General features: G+C 38.2%; 1 protein-coding gene across 1 annotated transcript in view; it reads right to left on the bottom strand.

Annotated features, from left to right (window-relative positions):
- Window positions 1-23,615, bottom strand: part of ANO6 (anoctamin 6) — a 69,917-nt gene that overhangs the window by 6,916 nt on the left and 39,386 nt on the right. The window contains exons 4-17 of the mRNA XM_030263784.4: window positions 19,397-19,462; window positions 18,729-19,007; window positions 18,261-18,374; window positions 16,340-16,455; window positions 15,791-15,925; window positions 14,385-14,490; window positions 13,083-13,143; window positions 9,644-9,789; window positions 8,086-8,163; window positions 6,410-6,635; window positions 5,356-5,525; window positions 4,719-4,816; window positions 3,947-4,077; window positions 2,945-3,150 (exon numbers count right to left, since the gene is read on the bottom strand). Coding sequence (XP_030119644.4) covers window positions 2,945-3,150; window positions 3,947-4,077; window positions 4,719-4,816; window positions 5,356-5,525; window positions 6,410-6,635; window positions 8,086-8,163; window positions 9,644-9,789; window positions 13,083-13,143; window positions 14,385-14,490; window positions 15,791-15,925; window positions 16,340-16,455; window positions 18,261-18,374; window positions 18,729-19,007; window positions 19,397-19,462 — 1,932 coding nt within the window. The remainder of the gene's footprint in view (window positions 1-2,944; window positions 3,151-3,946; window positions 4,078-4,718; window positions 4,817-5,355; window positions 5,526-6,409; window positions 6,636-8,085; window positions 8,164-9,643; window positions 9,790-13,082; window positions 13,144-14,384; window positions 14,491-15,790; window positions 15,926-16,339; window positions 16,456-18,260; window positions 18,375-18,728; window positions 19,008-19,396; window positions 19,463-23,615) is intronic.

Here is a 23,615-nt window from a genome sequence, read left to right as displayed (position 1 = left end):
CAGATATATAAAAGAAGCAGAAAAAAACTACAGGAAAATCATAGGACAGAGTTAGGGGCAAAGTCAAGCAATAATGGGTAACAAAGAGAAGCACAAAAACTGGTTAATATATGTTTTTTATTCCCCATCATGCCAGTCTGTAATTCATGAGGTCTGTATTTCCTTATTTTGATGACATAGGAAAAAAAAAGTTCCATTTTTGTGCAGCATTTCCAGTCAGACAGCCCCAGCCTGAGGAGGTATTTGTAACAGTTGCAGAAAAAGGGAACAACAGAGAGGAGAAAGGGTGGAAAAAAAAAAAAGTGGATAGCTCTTCTACAGTTCCTTGAACAATGCTTTGGTGGCAGTACTAGCTAAAACAACCTCCTGCATCTGCTCTAGCAGTTGGCTTGTGCTCTGCGTGCACTGGCTTGGGCAGTCCTAGCTCCATCCAATGGAAAATGCTGATCTGGCTGGGAATCACCACTGGGTCTTTTCCCTGGTCTGATTCATCATCTGTTATACAGTGCTGGTGCCAGCACAATGCAAGAGACAGGACCAAGGGGGAAAGACAGCAAAGGGAAAGAGCAGGGAGTTGAAACGGGGGCAGGACTCACCCTACCTCAAGTAGCACCACTGCCAAATGATGAATGATATCCTAGTGTCTTACCTTTTGAGTTGGCTTACTTTGAAGCACCTGAGAAACTAAATTGTAGTTAAGATAAAAGTTGCAGAAACCGTCCTTGTGAGACTGTGGTCCAAGGTCTGTATTTAGTTCTCCAGAATATTGTTACAAGGAGTTCATCTGAGAGAAACTTTGGCTGATGAGAAATAAAAGGACGGCATCCTAGGTCTAAAACTCCTTGAAAATTTTCAAGAATAAGGTGTTTTTCTTGTACTGCACTTTGGCTTAAATCAAATGTATTTGGCATGCACTTTAAAAAACTGTTTATAAGCATTACATGCCAGTGTGGAATGAAGTGAAAATTATGTGTTGTTTATATTTACATGCTGAGTAGGTGTTTTGACTGACAAGAAGTATGCAAGCCTGTGTCTTGCAGCTGCAGGGAGACGACCTCACAGCTAAATTACTCTGTTTTTAACTCTGAAGTAGAGCTAAAAGTAGAGTACAATTAGAGTATTTGTAGTCTGAATTACAAGCATAGAAAATTTTTGTTAAATAAACTTTCTTTCTGTTCATTAGCTCATCTAGTCAGACCATAAATTAATTAATATCAACTTAACAATAAGGCAAAAAAAAATTCCTTCTCCCTTTGGACCAGATTAGTTTGATGCTGCTTCTTTGTACCAGAAAGATGCTGGAATATGACATTTACAGAGCTTAATACTTGATCTTACTGAATCTTTTTTGCAAGGCCCCAGGTCTCTCATCATCCTAAATCTGAGCCTGATCTCACTCTCCTCCCTCTCTCAGAATGATCTCCAGATGTGCTCCAGAGAGCTTCAAGGACAGAAATACGAGAACTAATCCTACGGCATCCTCTCAAAGGAAAAACTTTTTTCCTCTTGAATTATGGGCTGCATTTCAGGGTATTGCACTGGAGAACTACAAACAAACAGCACATTCTTTGCTTCCCAAGCCTTACTGCACACAGTTTTCCACTTATACCATAACTAATTAAAATCAGTCTTCAAATCAACAACAGATGCAATAGCAAATCCAGTGCCTCACGGCAACTCTTAAAACTGGTAGCTTTGTGCAAAAGTTTCTTGCAAAGCATGTTACCTAGCAGCTGCTACAAAGGTAACATGCATGAAGGCTAAGATGCACGAAGGGGACCAAGTATAATCAGCTGTGACAAGTCATGAAGAAGAGAGGAAACACTTTCTGTATACTCAGGTAAAATCAAGGCAGGGCTGGAAAAGGAAAGACTGATGACTTGGATCAGTTCCTGGATGTCAAATGAGAAAAGAAACACACTTAAAGGAGGAAAATGGCTTCTAGCATTTGCTCAAGCACATGGCTTTATGGCCCACACTTCATTAGCAATAAATACCAATCACGTGCAGTGGGGCTGTTTGAACGTGACAGTCTCTGGAGCTGAGCCCCTTGCACGCCAACAGCCCCACGGAGGCGAGTGGCTGATGCCCTGTTTGCACACTGACATCACCTGCACAAAGCAGGGCATGAACACATTCCTGACAGAAGCCTACACATGGCCAAGTCAACGTGAGGTCACCAAAGCCACTGTATTGTACCTTATCACTCTTCCCTGTGATAAGGTACAATATTTTAAAGTAATTTTAAGATACATATTCAACATCTAGCTTCATATTGGTATTACAAGGTCCAGCTGGATTGACTAGGAAATACAGCTATCCAATAGCATAACATTTGGATCTCCCTGAAAAGAGAATAAAACAGCAACCTTGTTGAGAAAGCCCATTCCCCAAGGATAGTCTGAGGTGTCATTGTGCCTGTAGAAGAAACCAGTGGTCATCGTTCCTTTAAAAAAGGCCAGCAGCAAGAATTTTCTGTAAGTTAATACATACTAGTTCCTGTTTAAGAATAAGCAATCAAATAATCCACATTGATAAATAACAAATTTTCTTTGCACAATGCAGTCTACAAATAAAATATTAGTGAATTGATACAAAAAACATTAAAGGTCTGAATTTCATTGGTAGAAATATATAAATATGATTTTTTTTCTTAAATATTTTCAAGAAACTCTCTTAAAATTCAGTTTCTTTGTTGTGTAGTTAAAAAAATTAAGTACAACTGAAGAACAGATTAGTGTCCAAATTCTCAGAAAATTCATTCTGATCTGCAATTTTGAGCACATGTGTTATTTTTAAGTACACAAGAAAAAAGCTTTTGTTTTAAGAAGATATGCCTTAAGGATCATCTCAGTTGAATTGCCACACAGAGCATTCCCAGATTTGGATGTAGCACCTGCAGAGAAGGCATTTTATCTTTTGCAGCTGTTGGCACTGTACCTACATTGGTGACCACGGCCAGAATGGCGATGCCCTGCAGGATGGGCTGCCAGGCGCCAATGTCTTGTGCCTTCTGCGGAACCAAGCGCCTGAACTGGGTTGTCAGCTTCCACGCATCCAGCCGGATTTCCAACATGTTGTTAATCAGAGCCAGAAGAGGAGCCAGGGGGAACGATGCCACGAACAGGGTCACAAAGCCAAACTGTATAACTATGAAAGGGAGAGGTTACCTGCATTGGTGAGGCTTTCATTTACTGGAGATAAGCAAGTGTGGTCATCTATAGTTTATATACTTCAGGTGGGAGAAACAAGAAAGAGTAGCTGGGTTCCTAGTGAATCTTTTGGATGAGAAAACAGTAGTGCAACAGTACTGAAAAACCTTCTAGGTGAAGGGGACAGGAAAATATTAGAAATCACAACACAGCATGAGGAACTCTTCTGGGTATTCAAATAGGCATTTCTTTCTGACATCTTTTTCATGAAGACCTGGAAATCTCATGACTATCTGTCTCCGTACTGAACTGGAAGGCCCAGACCAATAATCATCTTACTGGTGTCTGGGTACTGCCTTAAGCACACTGGCAATGTTGTCACAGAATGGATGGTGGCAGCAAACCAGCCATGGCCTGCCAGCTCCCAGGTTACCAGCAATGAGTCCTGGTGACTGCAGACCTCCAGCAGAGCAGTCTGACTCAGGGCTCTGCTATGCAGCACCAGAACATGACAGGGGTCTGTCTTCTGAATGCATTTCTCACAGGATTAGGCGAGGAAGCAGCAGTACTCCTCCTTGTACAATCACATGCTGCTTCCTAGTTATAAAATGGATTAAGCCCTAGCTGCTTAATAAAAGCTTGTAAAACCATCTGTAATGGCTCAATCAAAACTCATCTCAGAAAACATTAATGTCTCCTCTGTCCACATATTAAGCATTGCTTGTGTGAAGATTTTCTTTAGAACATGTTTGTATCCAGCAGCGGTAGTGAATACAGATGAAACTCTTCCTTACCCATTTCAAGATACTCATAAAATAGTCCAAGTTTTCCAATGGGTTGGAGTTGGTAGTCATGTTCCCAACGTGGAACAACCTTTTCTGATCTAGCAGCTGCAGAATATCTTCCAATTAGATTCTTGACCAAACTATCAGACAGGGAGAAAAAGAACACTAACGTTGGTAAAGAAACCTAAAAAGTTCAGTAAATGCAAAAAAAAAAATTGGCATCTCTGCTGTTACATTTCTGCTGTAGGTTTAAACAATAGATTTATTTATTTCTGAATTACTGAAAACTTTCTTCCTAAGAAAGGCAACTTTTGTTGCCTTATCCTTAAAGTAGGTTTTTACAAGCTATAAATAAGAGTGTAAAAGGGCAATATACCAGAATAATAGTAATTTATATCTACTAAATTAGTTAAAATAGTCATTTATACATGACTTTTAAAATCCCAATGTATAACAACAAAACATTCCAATCAATATTAAGCAAGTCTTAAGTTTAATATTGTCATAGCTTCTACTACCCCTCAGTTTTGAATATTCAACCTGAAACACATCAAGTTTGACTTGCAAAGGAAGGAAGAAATTCTGATTAGAATTAAAATCAGTTAAAACAACAGAGACAGGAGCCCAGACTACCAGACCAAAAAAGACTCTGAGGACAAGTCTTATTCTTTCAGAATACAATATGCACTTACAAAACTGAGTGACCAAATGCCTGAAGACATCAAGCAAAACAGTATTTTTCAGCAATGAAAGAGAAGATTACATAATGGTTTGAACTTACGGAAGAAGCATTTCTTGAATATTGTTCCAGATAGCTTTCCCTCCCACTATGATGGCAAGCTGGGTTGTGAGCTCGAGGAGACATCCACCTGGATCACACTGAATGTTGGGAGAGACAGGAAAATTATTTTGAAGTTGGTAACTTTTCAGGCATGAATGAAGCATTTAAAATTATGCATTCCTGGTTTATTATAACAACATTACTGAAGCAATTGAAGAAGACTGCCCAGGCAAACCCTTCCAGTAAGGTATGCAAATGCCAAATCCAGGCCACATAAGGTGGGTTGACAGAATACCAGTGAAAGAGTGAAATACCAGGTGAAGTCATGCAGCTCTGTGCTATCAAATAGGAATGCTTCTACTGATATTCTCTCCTTTCTATGTGCCCAGTCACAGATTGTAGGAGCATGGTAAAATACACTTTTCTGGATATGTGTAATACATTTCTAAGACAAATTGGTCTTGTGCCATGCTCTTTTATGCCTAGTACTTACTAGGCAGTACCTAGTAAGGAGGTAATTACCTTGAGAGGCAATAACTTTTAAACCCTAATGTTAAATATGTACAATTATGTTTTATTTTAGACACTCCTAACTGCAGCACAATACCCAGACTAATTATACATTCTACATTCCTACCTCTTCATTGCGATATTTTCCTAGCCAATAAACTGGACTTCCAGGGTGACCTACGAATTTACCCTTAAAGAAGGCTATGTAGAAGCATGAAGAATAGTAGTTGACAAACTGGAACAAGAACATCTTTGTGGTCAGACTGTTTTCATAATCAGTCTGTGTCCTTGGAAGTTCTGCAATGAAAGAAAAGTAAATAAATGAAAAAAACCCCAACCCAACCTGCAAGTAACCTACAAGCTGTTCTAAAGCCTCAGCTACAAAGTATTTGTATGCCTCATATTCCCTTATATGACTGAGAGCATTATCATTTAGATTGTACCTAATCCCCATGTATACTGTAACATTTATATAATTCTAAAACTGTATGGGTTGTAAAAAGAAAAGAACTTGTTCCCTGACAATAAAGAAAGAGAAGGAGCAAAATTTCTAATAACTCAGGGGAAGAAAAAGCATCCAAATGCAGCAGACTCGACGAAGATGCAAATGTAACACTCTGAACTGATGAAACAGTACTAAGTGAAAACACTACGCTACTTCATGCATCTAAAGTAAAATAGCTACTTTAAGGTTGATGGCCTGGATATAGAGAATAATATTATTTGTGACTGTTTATCTGTTTAACAACATCAGAGTGGTATGTAGCTTTGGAATGGTGATCTTAGTTCACTTATTTACGAGAAAATAGCTGTTTTCCCCACAAACAAAAGCTAATATAATTGAATGTGTTATGCCTTACTGATCTGTTTTCATAAAGCTTGGTTGTTATAATAATTTTTTTTCTTTGTATATTTCACAAGCACAAAACTGTAAACAATTGATCTTTCATGCTGGCTATGTAAGGTCTTTTCAGGCTTACAAAGAGCTGAATATCATATTTCTTTGATATTGAGAAAATCTATATTGGGAAATTTCTAGGTGGTATTGTGTGATTTTGTGGGAAAATTCCGAAAGATTTGGTACAGGTGTTAATTTACTGTAATACCTACTATACATATAAATGCTAATATTTCTATCTATTTTACCCCGCGTTTCCATCTGAGGTACAGCAGCAGCATACCAAAGTCAGTGATCAGGATTGCCACTTTTTCATAGACGATGTTGAGAATCATAATGACAACAAAGCTGATGAGGGAAGCTGTTACTGACGTGGCCATCTGCGGAGTCAGGTACTTGCTTATCGCCTCTGTTCCACTGATGTGCTGTGACAACTTTGCAGAGAACACCAGGAAAACTGAGAGCCTGTAGACAATGATTCCAACAACTGAAGCAATAATCAAAAGGATCTGCCAAAGGGAATGCAAGAAAGATGTTCATGTTCAACCACTGGCATTAGGAAAAGTGAGTTCAAAACACTTTTTATGATAGGCAAAAGGAAAGCAATTTTGTGTTTGTCATTCCATTGCAAGAGGATGATCAAATAAGATACAAAGCAATATATAGAGAATCCATAAAAGAAGCGTTTTTTTCATGTAGAATAGTAAATCTGCAGGAGAGAAAAGAGATGGTCTATTTAATGACTAATAACAAGGGTTTTTACTGATGTAAGCCAATATAACAAGAAGTATAATCAAATCTTGCACCCTGAGGCATGTGATGGGAGAAAACTCTTTGTATTGGACAACTGGCAGGATGGCAAATGTACAAGTGTGTCTATATTGATTTTGGAGGAGGCTGCACCTTCTCTTCCACATGATACTATTACAGACTACAGACCCCTCAAAGGAATAGAAAAAATTTAAGCCAAGTCCTATACTCTACAAGAATTGCAATAATGATCCAGCTACCCCATCTTGCTTGCCAACTCCTCTTTCTGCTTCTCTTCCTGCTTTTATTTTTTGCTAGTTCTCTAACTATTATTCAGTTTACAGTCCACAGGCTGTGTATATTTTTTTCACCATCTCAGCAAATTGCCATGAACTATCTTCCCTGACCCCACACACAGTAACACAAGCGACAAACCCAGAACAAATCTATTTTCTCCAACATGAAGTCTGGCCTGTTTAAATTGATATTCTTTCCTTTGTGTTTCAAATGTATCAATGCTGAGGCTTTCCTGAGCTGCCAGACACCACTCTATCTCCTATCTTCATCCTATCACTGAGAATGAGGTCTTTTCCAGCTGCTATCTGTGCTACAGATGAGGAGTTGCAGCATGCTAAAACACAGAGCTTTTCAAGGCAATCTCTCTGGACCTGCTCATTGTGTTATATACTGTGTCATGGCTGACTGGACTGCTTTCAAGGTTTAGTTTTAATTAAAGTAGCAGCACTGGAAGACTAAAGAGCACCCAGCTTTGCTCTGTTCACTGAAACACAAAACCTGAAAGAGGTCATGGACTGTGAGACACAATATGGAAGAGCACAGCTGGAACAAATCAGACAGAAACTAGAAGGGAGGAGAGCATATAAACCAAAGTCTTCCCCTTACTGCTCCTCTAAAAGCAAAGGCATTTGTCTTAAAATAATGAGGGATAAACCAATGGACTACCTTCACAAGCACAACTCACAAGCCACAGCTGCAGGATATTTTGATACTGTATGCTAATGACTACTGGGTGACCACAGCTACCTTCTCCATGTGGGTTCATATCTTATGGGCTTGATTTATGCATGAGATGGAAATCCAACTGAACCTGTTCCATTCTCATTTTTTGTTCAGTTCAGGAGGATAATTTTTTAGAGAGTTACTTGAAAAGTGAGTTTATGAGGGGAAAGAAAAAGAGAAGAACTTTACCCAAAAGAAGATGGCACTTGTGCAGAAAGTCATCCGTACACACTTCCCACATGCAGTGTATGGCACATATTCTTCTTGCTGTAAAACAGATCAAGAAAGCACAAAATCTTCTTTCATATTTTTTTTTGTATGCTCTAATTAAACTCTTATACTGAGGGCAGAAAAAAAGGAAAAGTACCTTGTTTTGTTTCCTAGAAACCCAACATTTATTAATGACTTCAGAAGTCTTGCCTGATTAGAGGTATCTTTTTTTCTGCCCCTTCTAAGATAAAAATGACTTCCATAGAAGTAGAGGGTCCTCAGCTCTTATTGACTTCAGCGATTGCAGGGTGCATAGTCCTTTTGACTGGACCCATCCTTCTTGGCTGATCATGGCATCCAAGGTCATTATCTTTCAAACTTCAATGGCTAAATTTAGCAGGCACTAAAATTTTGGTCCTTGATCTCAGTATTTCTCAATGCATTCCATATGAACAATGGGATGGATTCGCCACGGAAAATGACTTTTACAATGTGGTATTGTGAAAATTCACTGAGTCTTTAAAGAATCTCTAAGGATCAAAATAAAATACTTTAGCATATTCTTCACTCTTTGAACAGTCTGAAAGGAACTTTCTAGCTAAGACTTTACATATTCAAGGTGGCATAGGCTTATAAGCTTTTAAACAGGATGAGTTTTTTGATAGTACAAGATATTAAAAATAAGATCTATATAGGATAGTTTCAACTATGGCAGTTCATTTAGAAACTTCTCAAGTGCCCTCTAATAAACATTAGTATAATGTGGATGGAATGTGAAAGCAGTGCAAATGATTAGACAAAAGACAGAGTAATCTATTGACAGAGAATAATAGAAAGTTAAACTGAACTTGAGTAAAGCCACTGACGCTAAAGCTACTAAAATGTATAATAAATAGAAATATAAGCTAAGATCCTCATAAATATGAATCCTCTGTCATTGAAATGAGGTTTATCCTTGTATCTGCAAGTTTGTTGTTATTAATAATAATTTCATCCATATGCACTTAGCAACAATAGCTATTTACAGGTGTTTCAAACAGAAACATCTTCAGTTAAAAAACATTCCTGGCATCTCATATAATAATGCATTGTTTCCTTCTATTCACCTTTTTTTCCTGATGCATTCCTAGGAAAAGATAGCAAATGCTCTGTGATCTTGGCCTCTGGCAGCAACAATAAAAAATTTCTTGGGGGATTTAATAAAGTAGACTTAGTCTTCTAAGCTGGGGATGATGCCTACTTCTATTTATTTAAGACAGAGGAACCTCAGCAGCACAATGTCCTCAAACAGGCAACTAATTTAAAGTGCTTTCAGTTAGATATCAATTCCCTCTCCCTGCATCTGTACTTTATCAAGTCAATGTTTTCAGGCCAGCTTATCAATTTGAGGCACTGCTGATTTATAAAGCTCCAGTCCTGATTCACCATTTTCATAGTGCCTGCTCACACAGCATGAGAGCAGTGTCTGCCTACAGCAGTAAGCATACATGTGTCTCCTACAGCAGTAACCATCACCAGTTGTCACAATATTCCTTACCTGTGTGATTTCATTCATCACTACATGAGTGCAGCGAGCTTCGTATTCTGGGCGAACTTGCTCTTCTTGCTCCAAGTACTCAACTGTGTCCCATTCATACTCCAGTTCAGCCTGCCGTCGCTTCCAAAACTCCAAAAAAAAAGTAACTATCCAAATGATAGACAATTGCTAATTATTGCTAATACCACATGAGTACTGGATACTGCTTGCCCCCTCTGGGCTACAACACATGGCTCACTATTCCATACAGCTTTTCACAGACATGGAATAAAACCTTTATTAGCTAATGCAATGGCAAAAACAACTGGATCTACTTCTTTATGCAATTATGATTTTGGATGAATATGTACTTTAATATGAGAAAACTAAGGTAAATGGTAGTGTAAGCACATGCTAAAGAATGTATATATTTTGTCTATGTATTTTCTTTCTGCCTAAGGCCAAAATATGATCACTTTGGATTTTATATTACAGACTGCTTTGAAAAAGTTTAACATGGATACTTAAGAAACTAAATTGAATAGGTGAAGACAAAATGCTAGAAAGTGCAGACTTCTAGAAAAATTAAACTCAGTATGCTAAAAAAAGTCAGAGGAAAGAGCTAATGCTCATTCACACTGCAATTTTTGTGTTGACAAGTTATCAATTTGCAGACTACAAACACAGTGTTTTTTCAATCTGCTTAAAAACAGCTGTCTTTTCTCCTCTGCTAACACAAACCTGAAGAGACTGCAGCTCTTTTGTACAGTATGTGCTGGCTGGGCCAGCCATTTCCCTGGACTGTGCTCCTCCAGCTGGAAATGCTGAGGGATCAGGTACACAGATGCCTAAGAGGTAATGATTAAACATGAATCCAGACAAACTCATTACCTTGTCCCAAGACATTATGCAGGCAGATCTGGCATCAGAGGCAATGACAAACCCAGATGGGAAGGCTGGGAGGAGCCCAGGATGCTGGGTGTCAGTATCATGCTCCCTGGCACACACCTGGATGCTTCATTCTTGAAGAGGGTGCAGTCTGAGATTAAATGAGTGGTGTGGCTCTGCAGCACTATTTCCAGGAGGAGTAGTATCCAATCACTGCACTCTCATTGCTCTCATTGTCTGGGAGTAATTAACCCTACAATTGGGTTTTTTTTTTCCAATAGTTTGGCCCCTCATTCTGGATGATGAAACCTCAGCGGCATGCAGTTACAAGTCCAAACATTGAAGGTTATGCCTAAAATCAGGTGTGGTTGAAAAGTCCCAAACTGAAACATTTAAAAGCCAGGAAACTCCATGGGCTGAGCTATGAGATGACCTTGGCACCTGCAAATGCAAAACTCCAGAAAACCTTGCTCCCCTGATTACTTGGGGGCTGCTTTTGCAAGGATTTCTGCACTCCTTCACACTTAAAAGCAGCAAGAACATTGCAAGCAGGGGACCAGAGGCTGTCATCTGTTTTCTCCTGCAGAGCAAGGAGATTAGTCTTCCATAAACCTTTAATTGCTGCCCAGCCCAAATCACAGGAATCTACAGGCTAGACTGATTTGTTCCAGCTGCAAATTCAGCTGCTGGAGAGCCCAGAAGTGCAGGGACTCCTGTGATGATAGCCTCGTGTGCTAGCTGTGACAGAAGGGCACATAGCACAGGGACAACCCTCCCAGCCCCCGATTAGCTGTGCTGTGTCTTTCAGAGCAGGAAAGGAGCTCCTCCTAGATTTACCATTTTCCTTTTATTTTGAAGCAAGATTGTTTCAACAGTGGAAACAAATGACATTTCAGAATCAGGAGATCAAAGCAGTCATTTCATGTCATATTGAATGGTGTCCCCTTTTGTGTGTCCCTCAACACTACCCTTCAGGCTGGCTCAGGAATTCTGCCTCTGAAGCTGTGTCACAAAGATATGAGAAGTGCCTCCATTAGAGAACATTTCTTGGTTTTACTGACCTTGCTCAGGGAGGGGATCCAGGAATGGGAGCAAGTGAAGTGGAAGCTGCCTCTTGTTCATGACCTTTGCCAATCTAGTTTTACTAGCAAAGGGAGAATTAATGTAAAAAAAGGGCTAACTCCTGAGGCCAAATTCCCATGGTGTTTCATGGTGCTTTAAGATTTTTGAAGGAATACACACAAGAAAATATGCACTTATTAGAAGTGTATTGATGATAATGATGCAAAAATATGTCTAAGAGTCTAGTATTAATTTTAATTGTTTTGGACAAGGGGGGTCTAAAATATAATAGAGCAAGATGAAAATTACAGCTGGAATTACAACAGGATCGGGGTCATTTGGACTCAGTACAATTTTGGTTGAATTTCTGTAATATAATTCACCTCTTTATATAGTGGACTTACAACAAGAATACTAATAGACCTTGCAGCTATTTCTATAACCATGAAGCTTAACTTTGTAATTATTGCTCCTGAAACCATTCTTCAAAACAGGAAGCACAATCTTAATTAAAAACCAAATTGCCAATTAATTAACTCTTGACATGATGGGAGAAGATTACATTAGTATCAAACTTCTCATAACTTTTAATTTAGTGAATTCCCTGCTGGTATTTCAGCATATGTTTTGGAAAAATAACTTCTTTTTGAAGTTATAGATTTCATCTTGCATTTCTTTACAAGCAAGAGTTATTTTGAAGCACTTTAGACCATTATAAGGATATAAAAATACAGTATGTTTTACAAAGAAAGCAAATTTTGCATTCTTATCAGCCTATATAGGAATTAAAAATATTACATGAGATACATTCTCTATAGCACTGGGTATGCAGACCTAACATGGAACTTCCATAATTACTGGATAAGACACTGCAACAAAAGCCAATTAACAAAGCTGCTAATATGAATAAAATAAATTGTTTCTAGGAAAATAAACCTTGCCTAATCCCTTGAATATAGCACCAAGTGTTTTCACGTGTGGGAAACATCCTAGCTTCATATACATTTTCTCTGCTAAAAGATAAACCAAGTGCTTGCAACCTACTACACTTTTTACAATCAGCTTCTTAAATAAAGACAGAAGGAAAAAAATTCCTGGGAAATGTAACAAATTATTATTTTAAAATTGCATTGTGCAGTTACATAGCTGTTAATAGCACAAGCATCTCCACAAATCTTTGGGAAAAAAACCCAGCTCCTCTGACAGATATACTTAAGCATGTGGCTGACTCCTGCTGGATGAACATGTGGCAGTCTTAACCATCTCCCTCAGACTTTTCTTCAAGTCACCAAAACAGGACAGATACTGAAGACTAATTTTTAAGACTACAATTTTTTGTTTGCTTATGGTGAGTTCCTGTGAATGTGCTTGTTTTCTATTGAACTACTTTCCAGTGAATTCCTAAATGCTAGCAGATGAAGTCAGTGCAAATTTACCCATGTTTTCTTGGCTGATGCTGGAGGTTTGGCCAAAATTAGATAACAAACCACAGTTGTTGAAATTGACTTACCCCATATTCCCATAAATACTGCAAATACCAGTGTTCCATAGCTATCAAATATACAGAGTTTCTGGAAAAGTGGAAAAGAAAAAATGTCTTAAAATATAACTGACCAGTTTTATTCTTCTACACCAACCCAGAACAGAACTCAGTAGCTGCTTACTGAAAATGTTGATTTTCAGTTTTTGTGTCATAAATAACCCTTGTGGATAGTGCTTCCTCAATTTCTGTCCACGCACACCACTCTCCAGTAAATCAAGGAAATTAAATGCGAAGTTCAGAATTAAAAATAAAAGCCATATATGCATTATGAGGTATAGTAACATGGTGTGCTATCAAACTTCCTTCCATCTTGCTAAGAGGAAGAACAGAACTTCTGGTCTGGGATCTCAGGGTAGAATTATGGATTTTTAGTACAACCACTAAGGCCATGGGCACATCTGGTTCTCATAAGTAGGATAACAAATAAGTTAGTTAGTAAAACCACACTCTGATGAAATACCTCTGTGGTCACTATCTCCTTTTTTTTTTTTTTTTCCTTTTTTTTTTTTTTCCATTATAGCCTTTTCCCTGCAATCTTATTTCTTTTACCATGTAAGTGTGCTGATGCAACACATTAATGTCCGGCAAAATATTTCTGATTAATAGCTGAAAAATTGCAGTTTTGGGACTGAATCTATGGAGAGGAATGATGAAAGGCTAATGTTAGCTTAGTGAAACAAGGTAATGGGAAAAAATGGGGAAAGAAAGTGAGGTTCCTTTTGACAGGAATAAAGAGCAGACAACAGGACATGGCTGTGTGACAGCTCCTGTCATAGCCACCAGCTTCTCCTTGTACCCATCTTCTCCTTGGCAACAAGGATCAAATTCAAGGCATAGATCCAGATAACTTCTTCATGCAGGGAGGAGGTAGAAATTAGAAATGTCAAAGCAAGCTTTAAATGTTTCCTTAGAAAAATTGATTCAGAGTTACTGAATCAAGGCTTTAACTGAATCTTTCCTTCCCTCAAAAAGAAGTACTCCCAAATGAAACCAATTTTCAATTGAAATAACATTTTATTCTCCTATCAAATATCAGCAGTAATGTGAAATAAAAAGGACTAAATTTTTCATCTTAGATCAAATTGGAGCAATTAATGTTGTTGGTTTTACTTTTTGAAGTTGAGGTGCTGTATCAAAAGGAGCAACTATTTGCACATCTTTAGCACTTCTGCAGAACGCTAATGGAGGATGAACATTGTTTTATATGTAGTACTAGAGAAAGTGCAGCTAAAATTCAAAAGTGTATCTAAAAGCTGTAAATGTAGTTACCTTGGATGATTCACAAGTGATGGTGAGGTTCCAGTAGGTACATACTTCATCACACTGAGGGCACATTATGATATTACCTCCTATATTTGGGTCACATACTTCTTGGCTAAAAACAAAACTAGTCAGTCACTCACCAGCACTAAATTATTTTGTCCTTTTTCACACATGAATACAGTACAATAATCTCAGGGAATTAAAGAATAATTTACCAGTGAGTGATCTGCACTCAAGAATTCCACCCCCACCCCATGCTCTGGCAACATATCCCCATTTCCATTCATAGTCCTCATCTCAAAAATGGATGACACATGAAGAAAATAATTTCCATCCCTTGTACATGGTGGTAATTCTCAAAACTGCCTACACTAAAAATAAAACAGCTCTTAAAAGACCTCACGGTCTTCGGTAGGAAACCCACAGCCGCGTGCTCACACATGCTATTGTAGCAAGTCTGAAGGGAGAAGGAAGACCAGCACGACCAAGCACAACAAGGAATAGCTGCAGAGCCCAAAGGACTTCCTAGTCCCTGTGGTCTTCTAAACAGGAACAGACTGGAAATTGTGCAGAGGGGAGCTGCTGCAAGGACTCATGAATTCGCAAATCTGAATCCTAAGAGATGGCAAAGGAGCCACCATCTCACACATACTAACCCAGCATGGTGGAGGCTGGAAGGTAACATAAGTACTTCTTACCTGTACATCACGGGGGTAAACACCAGGGAGGGAGCTGAGCTGTTTAACTGAACTATAATTCTGGCAAAAAAGTTATGGGTATAAACTGGGCACAGGAGTGGAGCTGTGGAACAGCCCTTCAGCATGGAACGTTAACACCCTTCCAGGAGGGGTTATACAACTGGATGGTACTTTGACACAATGCCATTATTTTTTTTTTTCCCCTGGGTCATTTGGCCATAATTGAATTTTATTATGTTCTGATGAGAGAATCTGTGCCATGGCTATGCATTGCCTTCCAAGGTATCCTGAGCAGCTGAAGACCCCTGTGCTGTTGCTCTTCTTATATTTTCACAAATTAGAGGAAAGAAATTTTTAAAGTCTTTGGGTAAGGATTACCACAGTGAAAATGATATATTATGGCAATTTGTATTGACTTCTGATTGACACTCTTTTCTTTGTGTTTCTACACTAGGTATGGTGAACCTCATGCAAAATATAAATAAAATTATGAAATAGCAAACTCACAGACATCTATTACTGTAATGGTCCATGGATATCCATTATTTATCTAACATTTTATGCCTTTGCCTTTAAATACACCATGGCAGTTGTTCTTGGGCCCTTTAATTTTGCCTCCTTCATTAGGCAGTGTCTTGCAAACCTGGTACTGTCCCCCTGTGTACAGGACTGATCAAAATTGTACGTGATATTAAACCAGGCCTGATCAGATACCTCCATGTGCAGTTGTCCTTTTTCAGGCATCCATATAGAAAACAGCCAACTCCTACAACCGCAGCCACAGTCAACATATTTGTGTAAAAGCCCAGCCAAGCAAAGTAGATGCCAATTTTCTCTCCATAGTATTTCCTGTGGAGGAGAAAGGTGTGTGTGTTTTTTTTTTTTTTTTTTCCTGAAACACAAGTAAATTTGCATTTCTGTTTCAAATGGCTCTTCAAATTTCACACATTTTGTGCCAACCCATATTGTAATAGTCCTCTGGTTTCAACTTTGGGATTGCAGTAGTATTGCATGCTTTTGTAAAAGGATAGAATAGAAAAAAAGGAAAAGAAAGATCATGCCCCGCAAAGAAAAATTTTAAGTGGTTGCCTTTTCATAAATCAGCTCATAATGAATCTCAACTTATGCTCCTGTGCATGAGCTGATCTCGGTGTATGTATCTTCCCTCAGAACTGACCTGTGCCTCTTTGACTTCCCCAAAACCAGACCTATTATTTAGATTTCTCATTCTCCCTGCATTAGTCCAATGCCAGTTACACCAACCTGATGAAATCCAGGGGTTGCAGTTTGAAAATGTTTTTAGGATGAGCCCATTCTCTGTAGAGGAGATATCGTTCACTTGGGCAGTTGGGATCAGTGGACAGGTGCCTAAAACTTGACTGCAAAAGAGAACAAGTATGAGAAGATAGCACCAAAATCTAAGGAGTGCAGCTCATCTCTCGTCTCCACAGACAATCTCTATGCCACAAACTAGAGTCTGGAGGAGCTTTTAGATAGTCTTACTGCAAGCTAGGAAAAGGAGCAGCAGCTTTGAGAGCACACCAGGATTGAGGATAGGAGATTGTCAGAAAGGCACTGAATGCTAAAGTAAATGCTATACATATGTGAGCTGAAAATAGCAAGGACTCATCATGAACTTAATCTAAGCACATGTCAGCATCTTGGCACTTAGGAATAGAAAATAAAAAAGGATCCATTCTAATTAGAAAACAGGACTGAACTAAAATGAATTTTAAGTAGTTTTAACATGCTACAGATGCTTTGCTTCAAAATAATACTGTACTAGAATATAGGCAGGAAAGACTGGAAAAAACTAGGGCCTCTAGTCTCTGTTTTAAATTTAAAAGAGAGTTCACATGGAGATAATATTTGTATTTCTTAGTAGGTTATAAAAAAAGCTATTTCAATAAAACCTGTTTTGTTTGAGACATTTCCCATTCTATATCTGTGATGTAACAACATGAGTAATGTTTGTAGAAATCTATTGGCTACTTTTCATTTTCAGTATAGCTGTTATGTATAATTTCAACTGTATAAGAAGACAGTCATTAATTACTAGTCAAACTGAGTCCAAATTCCCCATGCCATGATAGAAATAGCCTGCAAGGCAGGTTTTAAATCTTTAAAAGGAAACCTTAAAAATGGCTAGTCACAAATTATATGGATTCTATTCTGTAAAGCTTTGATTACTTACAAGAAACATGGCTTGTCTTGATTCTGCCTTAAAAATTTCTTTGAAAACTTTGGAGGCCTCCTAAATATTTTAAGCCAAGTCCATGCAGCTGAAGTAGTTATCATTCCTGACCTCCCATGATCTCAATATCTCCTCGACAGAACACACCTTGGACACAGAATGGTGGCTCTGAGGGGGACAAGTTGGGATGTTGTGGTTATGCAATAGATAGAATACAGAAAATCAGCCCTCAGTCTTTGCTCACTTTGCAATCACAGCCTCACATGGAGCTTTTTCTTTGTCAAATATTATGTAATCTGATTTTTTTTGTGCTATTGCTAGCCTTGGTATACAAAAAAAAATTCAGTCAAATTTTGAAATTATATAATTTAAAAAGCTTCAGAAGGGTAGCTGCAAAAGCTGGATTTGTTATTATTGCGAGGTGAAACTGAAACCAGTGAAGCTTTTTTCTGCAAGATTCTGATGACACCTGTGAGGCATTGGACTGGCTGGGCAGAATCTTCCTGTAGAAACCTGAGTCTCATGCATGAATGCTGCAGTGTTTGGGAACCACTGTGCAAGACTTTCACACATCCTAAAATGAGATTTGTAGTCTACATCTTTATCAACATTGTTGATAGGAATTTTAGTATTGGAAAATTGCATACTAACGAAACATTGATTTAGGACTGATAATGCAGTGTGTCATAGGAACTCTCTCAGTCCAGGTACTTCACTGAAACACCTCTCCCAGAAATTACAAGTTTAAGAACTCTCAAGTGAAATATATTGTTTTTCATCTACAGAAATACATTTTTAACCAACAGTGCTTTGGAAGAAAATCTCTTTAGCACAACCACATCCTATTCTTCTATGTAGATATAATATCAGTCCAGGAAAAAGGCAATGAATAGTGCTTCTATCCTTTGACATACCTAGAGGATATATATATCTAGATATAGTTCAGATCTCTATTTCAAAGTACATTTTAGTTATAAGCACTGGACTTACATCATGAAGAGGAAATGCTGCTTTGTAGATCCCAGTGTCCAGTAATTTGTTAATGCCAAACTTTTTCACATTATTTTTTGTTGCATACTCCACACGAGACAGGATAAAATGAACCTGAAATTTAAAAAAATATTTTTGTGTCCTTGCAACCTGAATGAAATCATATGCAGCTATATGTGTCTCAACATGCAATCAAGTAAAGAAAGGCTAAGCAGTGTAGATAAAATTAATTGCAAAGGCTGTACAAACCATTAAAATCCTGTTTTAAAATCCAGAAAGAGAAATAGGATAAATGTAAGTAAAGTTTTCCTTCTGGATTGCCCAGACTATTTCATAAATCACACAGGACTACTGCATCTCAAACATTTTTAATTTTTTAGGATGTTTTAATGAAGGTAATTACATTGATTTGACAAAAAGAATAGCTTCTTTTTATGGGTAAATGCTAGAAATACTCCTTGGACTTACAATTCGGCTTCTTGTTGCAGGATTGAAAAATGTGTCTTTGTCTTGGATATAGAAGTTGGAAAAATGTTCCTTTTGAAAAGGGGCAGTGAAAAACTCTTGCTCAGGTTTGATGATATTTTCGTCCACCCTGAAGAGGCTACTGAACCAGCTGAAAGCTGAGGCTCGGGTTTTCAGGTCATTGTGTTGCAGGGGCATTTTGATGTGCATAACCTCAGCGTACGTGCACAGCACTTCCCAAGGTGCATGCACTTTCACAAAAATAAGTTTCTCATCCAAAACCTGAGATGAAAGAATATTGAAAAGAAGTATGTAAGCAAACAATTTCTCATCTTAACAATTCTTGAACTATGTAGAATTTTCTTTCTCTTTACAACTCATAGGTGATCTAGTCAAAGTTGCATTCATTGTCCATTCCAGCAAATATATCATTGGCTTCCATAAAAGTGCTGACATGAGGAAACACTCAGGCAGATGAAGGCATATAAAGGAGCAGACATAAGTTGAAAAATTTTGTGTCAGATCACAAGACGCTGCTAACAGAAGAAAGGTGGGCCTATTATTCTTGAGGGGAGAGAAATCTTACAGTGAATTTATATCTCCAGTTTCCTTAATCCCAGAGGGGCAGCTCTGCTCTCAAAACAGCCATTCACACAGAGAACAGCACTCACCGACCTCGTCGCTTCTAGTTGCAAGCCATTGTTTATCAGGTTTGATTCATATACTTGCCTCTTCCTCTGTTAAAAGATATTGAACACTGTAAAAACATCTGTTCCAAATTTCACAAATATGTATGCATAGAAAAATGGAATTGCCTCCCCAAACCATCATTATGTTATCTCTATACCCCACTTGATAGCTACTGTGGTGATATGTACAGTCCTACCTACTAATTAATCTGGATCAGTTTTTCTGTCTGATATGCAATATTGCCCTCAAATGCTATCGTGGAGAACTTATCCTCTCAGTTTCTGGTACATTACAGAGGTGTAAGTGTGACTTAAATTTTGAAAATTTGTAAATCTGCTCCTGACATTTTGATCTCTTTCACCTTTAGTCACTAAGTGAATCTAAGTGAATCTTAATCTACATTAATCTTCCTTTAGAAAGTCTTAATCTCAAACACTGTCCACCCCATTTTCCTTCCAGAAACCTGTAACTTCATGCTTTCACAGTAATCATATGAATTCACACAGTGATTCAAACTGTAGTATCCCAATATATTTTAGTCCATGGACTACATCCCCAAAGGAAGAAGCTGAGAGCTGTAGCACTTGTAGAGTCAGTGGTGCTATTCCAGGAGAATTTAATGTCCCCAGAAGGACACAACAAATTTTTCTCAGTAAAAATCAAATTTTTTACAGGATCATTTTAATTTCATTTCATAGTTACCAGCACTTGGCAGATACAGTGAGTTACAAAAAAACTGAAATGTCTTTTTAATCTTGAATCTGCTTCTCCATACAAATTATCTTCTCCCAAGAAACACAGAAACATCCCCTTTCCCCTCAAATACAAAACGTACAACTCCATAGGGGATTTACAAGAAATTTTGAAACTTCATGCGAAGTAATCAAATTTAAAAGCTATCTGCACCAACTGGGTAGTTTCTCAATGATTTGTTTATGTGAGTCAAGGGTAACCAACTCTCCCTGAACTACAGACTGTGTGTCAAAATACCAGCCTGGGTAACGGGGGGCACCTGTAAGCAGCTGGGGCTGGGCTCTTAAGTGAGCAGTTTGCTGGAAGAAGATGAATTGAATGCACTGGGGACTGAGAGCTTTATTCCTATACCAGGTTAGGCTAGGGCTGCAGGGAGGTTCTCAGAGTGACCTGGGGATACTACTTTCTTACTCCCAGATTCCTTTCATGCCACTGGCCAATTTCTTTGTTGATTAATATGTGCTTAAAGGAATTGGCATCTCCCACTATAGGAACCTAAAGAAGAAGGACCCAGTGCTTTTTGTCATGTGGTTCTCTATAGCAAGACCTGTGCACAGGATCCAGACCTGTTGCTACTGTGAACAGCCAGAGTCAATGAATGACCCTCTTAGATAAAAGTCTTGGGAACTTTGATAGGTTTGTAGAAAGTGGTCCTCGCGGCTAGACTCGAGGCTCACCCACTCTAGGGGCAAAAAGATGCCTCAACAAATAGGTAAAAATCTTCAGAAGTTCCACAAGAACAGGTCAGTTGTATACCCAAATAAGTTTCATCCAGGTCTTGAATATTTTAAGATGATTATAAGTCCCCAAATAAGAAAATGCTATTTTTCCAAAACTCTAGTAAGTCTTGAAATTAATAATTACAGAACTGAATAACAATATGAACAGCCTAACCCATTTGTAGTTTGTTAGTTGTCAGCTGTAGCAGCTGCATGTGGAAATGATCTCAACAGACTAATGTAATCTTTTATGAAAAAGTATTTTTCTTATCTGTTTTTTCTGCCTTTTTTTTTTCTCCCAGTGAATATCACCTTCTACTCAAGCTAGGCACAAGAAGAGAAAAATATTTCAACCTGTTTTTTTTTTTTCCTCTCATCAATACTTATCACATTTCTCCTTACTCCTTGCTTTTTTCAGGAAAAAACCACAAACCCAGGCTTTGATAGCACTCTCTATGTCTCAGTAATTCACTTGGCTATTGGTGACAGTATAATGCTGTTTATATTTTTTTCTTGTATATATGTGTGTGCGTGTAATACAGACATTTATGATGTATACGTCTAATTACCTTTGTACTGACAGCTCTAACTTAAAATCACAAATGTGAATGAGGGTTTTTCTTGCAGTAATATATTCTCTTCCATTTTTAGATATTCACTATTTCATAGATAACAGTGTTCTCCAGTCTCCTTAAAGTTAAAGGTTTTCAGCCACCTTGGCTTCTAAGTAAACTATGTAATGATTTCCTCTGCAATTTTTGTTTTATCAAAACTCAACCTTCTTACCAGTTCATTAATATATGTAATACACAACAGACAGGAGTTTGTCACTCTGGTAGTATCTCTTCTGCCATTTCATCCCACCTCTTTGCTTCTTCCATATTCATGTGGTTGTTTCTAAAGTGAATACTGCTCAGTCATGAAAGTATTTCAATCCAAGTTCTGCTTTGTTCCATCAAAGAAAACAGGCAGAGGGCTAAATGTCTGTTTTATTTTCTTTCTAAATAGCATAAAAACAGATGCAGAACAATTCTCATTTGTAGAAATCTAATACTATTTTTAAAAATCTTTTAATCAGATTCCTTTAATAATTGATTATGGCAAGGAGTTCCCAAAATGAATTTTGCTCTCAAAATCTTAGATGAATGTTGACAATATTAAGGTTTCTAATAATGCAAATTCAAATCATGAGAAACAAAGCCTCTGGGAGGCTTTGCTAATTAGGGGCTTTGCTATTTTATATAAATGATTGAATTATGTGTATAATGATCTATGGAGGAGGTAGACTTTTACCCAGAGGAGTCTACAGTGGTTTTGCATTGACTGGGGAATACAGTATATAGATATAACAGCTTATTAGGCTGGAAGGAGGAGACCATCCAAAGTTTATTTTAGTATCTGGCATTTTGCTTAGCTACCTGCAAGCAATCATGGTGATGCTGCTGATCTAAATCTGACATAGGTTTTGCTGATTGAATAGCTAGTCAATAGACTAAGATATCTAGGATGCATAATCATACACAGTCTTAAGAAAATTAAAGCAGAAAGTAAGTAAATGTCAAGTATTACAGACACGTGGAAGGATCAGCACTTGTGAGCTGCTTTTTCACCATTGTGCTTTCAATTTCTGGTGATTATCTTGCCAGGTTGAGGAGATTAACAAGATTGTGGATCTGGAAATTGGTAGCAGATGAGTAGCACTTCTCCCCCTGTGTGTTGTAAATGGTAGGGAAGACTTGCTTTGATTACAGTGACAGAAGAACACCAACTCATATCTTTGCAAGTTTCTTTTGTGCAAAGAGAAAAGTTCCCTACCACAATATCCATATGGGTTCAGGGGAAAAAATTTAACAAAAAAGAGAGCTTGAATAACCTCCTGTGCCTTACCTGACAGGCAGATAAATCAGAGTCAATAAGAGAAAGTAGATGGAACCCAAAGCCTCCCCTATGGAAAACAGTTGAGGGGAGTGAAGAGGGTCATTGTATCAATATTAGCTGCCTCACAGTTTCTTTGATGGCATTTGGGAGCTTTCCTCAAAGTCCCAGCTCTCAGCATCAGAAAACTAATTGATTGAGAAGCTCTGTTCAGTAAGCTTCTTTCCTTTTTGTTTGAAGACAATTAAAAAAAAAATGTGAAGCAGGACATGCTATAGAGAATAAGCCCCCAAAAATGCAAACCCAAAGAACTCCAAAAATATATTTTCTGATACACCTTTTGATTTTAAGCCAGCTTCATGGTTTTTTGCAACCTGATCCGTGACCACACAGAGCTGGTAATACTGCAGTTTAGCCCTGCCCTCAACAACAGCTTCCAGCCACCCTGTTTGGAAAGACCCATTTCTGTCTTACAAATGTATGTAGTAACTGCAGAGTAACTCCCTCCTTCTATCTGTCCTCATATTCTTCTGTCATCCTTCCTTCTAAAGTAGCAAAATTTGGGTTTCTGGTTGCCTGTTGCCTCAGGAACAGAGGTTCTATTTCAGTGACTTTCTGGTTCAAAACCAAACCATTCAGCTGAAATGAAGGCAGGTGTGGCCACCCTCTTCCCAGTGCTGAAGGTCCCTGCCATACTTATCAGACTTCCTGAGCAGGCATGCTTCCTGACTTCCTCATTTCCTGAGTAGGCACCACAGGCATGCAGAGCCTGTCATTCTCTACTGTCTCAAATCACTGCATAAAACGTCACAGAGATACCCTTTTACCTGTAAACCTAGTGCTGTTCTCTCAC

This window comes from Taeniopygia guttata, chromosome 1A (assembly GCF_048771995.1).
Source record: "Taeniopygia guttata chromosome 1A, bTaeGut7.mat, whole genome shotgun sequence".
In the NCBI taxonomy this organism is placed as follows: domain Eukaryota; kingdom Metazoa; phylum Chordata; class Aves; order Passeriformes; family Estrildidae; genus Taeniopygia; species Taeniopygia guttata.
Note: the sequence above shows the minus strand (reverse complement) of the source record. Positions and strands in the feature narration are given on the sequence as shown.